The 4,740-nt window shown below is 31.2% G+C and overlaps 1 protein-coding gene across 1 annotated transcript; it reads right to left on the bottom strand.

The window, feature by feature from the left end:
• Positions 1-11: 11 nt before the first annotated feature.
• On the bottom strand, positions 12-4,734 carry LOC109585641 (uncharacterized). The gene is made up of 19 exons (XM_020001779.1): positions 4,619-4,734; positions 4,412-4,566; positions 4,237-4,357; positions 3,951-4,194; positions 3,704-3,843; positions 3,311-3,655; positions 3,148-3,261; positions 3,046-3,104; positions 2,667-2,989; positions 2,438-2,625; positions 2,005-2,189; positions 1,770-1,958; positions 1,681-1,723; positions 1,506-1,628; positions 1,324-1,457; positions 1,098-1,282; positions 962-1,053; positions 782-912; positions 12-717 (listed from the first exon to the last, which is right to left on the bottom strand). Exons 1-19 carry the CDS (start codon positions 4,724-4,726, stop codon positions 177-179), a joined length of 3,420 nt encoding a protein of 1,139 aa, XP_019857338.1. The 5' UTR covers positions 4,727-4,734; the 3' UTR covers positions 12-176.
• Positions 4,735-4,740: the final 6 nt, after the last annotated feature.

Here is a 4,740-nt window from a genome sequence, read left to right as displayed (position 1 = left end):
GACATCAATTATTTATGTATTAGTGCAAAATAATACTTTTACAATCAGCAAAAAAGTAGCTATATAAATGTAACAGTATCAGCTAATCAGCAAAAAAATAGTTTCTATCAAATCTAAAACACTATAATATGGACAATTAAATCTAATAAGTCAACTAAGTTAGGATTTAAACTACACTACAAAAACTTTTTTAGCCATTGCTTAAACCGGGTCTTTATCTTAATCTTGTCTTTCTTTGTGTCCACACCCAGTGATTCTAGTATTTCATCATCAATATAAAACAATGCAATACCATCAATGTCATTCTCCATAAACTCCTCAATGTATTGATCTAATTTCAGCGAGCGAAGATAGTCCGATACATCTGTAGAAGAAACTTTTTCAGCTGCAGCACTAAGGTCAAGATCACCAGTTTGAGCTGCAGATGGAGCTTCTTCACTAACAGTCTCAGGTCTGCTTAAATTTGGAGAATCTTGTGGCCCTGTAGGCATGCTATCATCTTCTTCAGTCATAATGCTTTCATCTGCTATGATTTCGTCATCATCAAAGCCATATACACCTTTCACTGGATCATAAACTTGAGTGTAATCAAATACAGTTGCCATTTCTCTAAGGTGTTCTAGTTTTTCTTCTGACCATAGGTCCTCAACATATTCAGACCACTTGTTCTTATGCAAGCCTTCGTCAAGTCGTTCTTCTTCAATGCAAATAATAACTCTACATGTACATATAAATTTATTGATACAATTAAAATGTCATATCTTAATCTACTTGTAATTACTTTCTTAAGCATATTCGTAATGCCATGTAGTGTCTGGGTTTTATATGTTTTGGAAATAGCTTAATAAGATTTTCATCGTCATCAGTAACAAGTGACAAATTTCTTAAATATTGAAATATTGATATTTCAGGCTATAAATAAAAAATGTAGCCATCACTCTACTATTTCGAAACACACTACCTCTTCATCAATCTTTTTTATAAGATCTTGTTCACAGTCTGTCAAAACAGCAACAATACTTTTCAATTTCTCTGATAGTTCATCAATGTGATCTAAAGAGGAAGAAATCCTAAAAGAATAATAATAATAGCAATACTTTGCTTGTAATTTTTCTGAATAGCAAATATTTTTTCTTCATCTTCTAATGGCACTTTCATTGCTTTTGGTAAAGTATGAAAATCATATATTCCATCTTTAATCCATTCTACAATAACTTGCAATGTTGTCAATAAATGCTTTATAGGTATGGCTGCAATGCGCAAACGGTGTGTATTTTGAAGCCTAGACTGGGATAAATGTAATTCATTTGATGACACATTTACTTGTCCATTCCAAGGTCATCAAAAACCTTCAATGAGTCATGTTGAGTTTCTTGATCATAAACAATTTTTGGTAAAACATCTCCCACATTCTGATCAAGAATGTCATTTTTAAGAATTTGACCCTCATTAATTTTCTGTTAAATAAGTACAGATACAATAATTGATGATTAAGTAAATCATACTTGTATAATGTGTTCTGCAATTGTTTTTAGACAATGAGCCACTTCTACAAGTTTATCATAATCAAGAGTGTATAACTCATACTTCAAAGCTATCAAAAAGTCTTCATCTGGAGGTATTAATATCTAAGTGACAAGTTTAATTTTAAAACATAAAACAAATACATTTCAGTTTTACTTTCATATGTTCATCATTTAGTTGGTCAAGTGTGAGCATTAATCTATATAGATAAATAAAGGAATATATAAAGTCATTATGAAACTTACTCAGTTGGATGTTCCATTTTGCTTTTGTCAGTGTGTATTAACTTATAGTGAAACTGCATTTTGAGTTTAGTTTGGCAATTATCAATTGGGAGTTTTCCAGCAATAAAATGTGCCACAATTTCTTCTTGTATTTTATCTAAATCATATCCAGTTTCAGTTTGATGTTTATGTACTAGTTCTAACAGTGACCTGAATTAAATGGGCAAATACAGTAATGACTATATTATTTTTATACCTTCTGTTTGACACATTTTGGCCTAAAATACAAGAATATTCATTGACAGCTAATGGATGTACATGAGGCATCACAATAAACTCTGCATTCTCTTCATTTGGAAGTTTAGACAAATACTTTTTCAGAGTATCATTGTGCTTGATCAGCTCATTTATCTCTCTTAAAAAGCTGTTATGAAAATTAACCTATTAAAATAAATAGAAATAGTTCAGTCAAATTTCTTCAATAGAAGTCGGCTCGAGCCGGCTACCAAACAAAAGCGGCGCTGCGCCAATAGTTAGGAGTGCCACACGGTGGGTGTTGGCACTCCTAACTATGCTTTATTTTATGCTTAGTGCATGTTAGTAATTCCTTTGAAACTAGCAATCTTAGCAAAAATTAATGCAGAAGTAATAAAATTAGGGGATGGCAATAAAAATCTAAATATACTTACAATATCTTGAATTACAAGAAATAGAAAGTCTCTTTCTTCTTCTGTCCCATCGTTTGTCACTCCTGGTAAAAATCTGAAAACAGGCACTGCATCATTCATCAATGGAACTGCATTTTTTCTTTGTAAATTGGCACAAGCACCAGCACCAATTGAAAAGTCTATCACTTTCAAGTATTCATTGTAATCATCTAAAAATTAATATAAATATCACTTCTAAATCAATCGCTACTTTGTACTCCTTCAAATAATTTGGTGTAGTGATATTCTACATCTTTTGAATATTTTTCTGAAGCATCTCTCACAGCACTACATATGCCAATTTTTGTGCTTTCCTCTTGAGTAAGAACATGAGACAAGTCAGTGACAATCCACTGATAGAATTCAATGAGAGATGGTAATAAAGCACTATAAGACTGAAGACGAGAATATGAATTTGTTAGTTTCACTAAAACATCATATTTCCCTCTATGTTCAGAGGAAGCACAGTGTCTTTGCACAAAATGAGTGAACTGCTGTAATGTCGGCACATGAGGATAAATACAACTAAGCTCTCTGTGGACATAAATAAAATATATGCATTGTATTTGAAATGGTATAATTTGTTAAACCTTAAGTTTAATTTAGCCACAAAGTCATCAGCTTGCAATTTAGACAAATAACTCATAAACTATTAAATAGTATCATCATTATTAGAATACTTTAATACTTACATTGTCTTCAACTTCTTTCAGTGATGGAACAAATATTTGAGCATGCCACATTTTTTCATATGCATCCCTTTCTTCTAAATCATGTAACAATCCCATTGGTCTTTGATATGAAATCTATTCGTACAGAGCAGACATTTTTACAAGTAAATAAGCTCAATCATACTTGAATCATTCTCTTCATGGAGCATACAATTAGCAAAGACAATTGATCATCAGTTAGTGCCATGTTAGTGGTCATATGTAACCACATTAAACTTAACTGAGACTTGCAATAATGACGAACAGCTTGGTATGATGATATTACAGTTACTTTTATGTTAGAATCTCCTTGAGTCAATAAATTCAAACAAAATGTTCCAAAGTTACACCAAAGAAGAAGATAAAGCGAGTGCAAAGTTAGCATTCCTTTTTCAGCTCTGTGCAAGTATTCTGGTCTGCCATATTCTCCTTCTTCATCTAATACTACACCACAATCATATAACCTTCCTTCTTTAATAGCTGAATCCAACTATAAACAATAAAACTGTCATCAAAGAATAATATTGATGCAGCTTACTAGGAATCCCGTGACCTGAGTGCCTGATAATTTGTGAGGAGAAAATAAATGATACCAAAGATGATTTGACCAATCTGGACAGGCTAAAATGGCAGCTGTTACAGATGCTAATGCATTACATATTTGTCTTGATTGATCATCTAAAAATTATTGCAATGCTAATCACGCTTCCATTCAAGCAGGTTTAAATTAAGATGAATTAGTTTAGTTATAGTATCATAATTCATTCATTGTTAGACAGTCTAACCTTGTTTATCAGGAAAAAACAACTTGTATATTGGATCAATTCTAACTCCTTGACGTTGTGTTGATACTATCCTATGTCCTTGAACTTCAAACAATGGAGCATTGGGATCTGATGGTAAATCCTGCTCATTTTGTGGTTTAATATTTTGTGTATTCATAAAGCATATAATTAATCTAATACAATCTTCTGAAAAATAGTCTTCCATTTCAGAATGTATAGCACTTGCAAGATGTTCTGATTTTATCTATACAAAATATAATTTAAAATATTTCATTTGAAGACATACCTTTTTAAGATAATATTCATAAAATGAACAAAGCCAAATGCACATACAAAGTGCATTTCTTTTTTTAATTGTAAATGATTCACTCTGACTAATTGAAAATTCTACTTCTATGTCAGTGTTACTTTTTGATATAAATCAAAATATAAAAGTAAACATAACTCATTCTTAAACTAACCACTCTTCTTTTAATTCTTTCAACCTATCATTTTTCTGCTTCATTTGGTGAATCTCTAATAATACTTCACATGTCTTTCTGTATAACTCTCCCAATTTAGTCTCCTCTTGAATCAATGTAGGGAAAGAAAATTCTGCAACTTCTTGTGTCTCATCCTATGAATAATTAGATCTAATGTATTAATTTTAAACAATTATTATAAACTACTTTAGCCAATAGTTTGCATTTGTTTAAACAAGTAAATTTATCTTCAGGATAAGCAATCAAAGTTCTTCGTAACTTCTCAGTACTTTTCAGTCTGTTCCACAAAAGCATACAAAATATTAAGC

The sequence above is a fragment of the Amphimedon queenslandica genome, unplaced genomic scaffold (genome assembly GCF_000090795.2).
Source record: "Amphimedon queenslandica unplaced genomic scaffold, v1.1 AMPQUscaffold_13031, whole genome shotgun sequence".
NCBI classification, from domain to species: domain Eukaryota; kingdom Metazoa; phylum Porifera; class Demospongiae; order Haplosclerida; family Niphatidae; genus Amphimedon; species Amphimedon queenslandica.
This window is presented reverse-complemented; position numbering and strand designations above follow the sequence as displayed.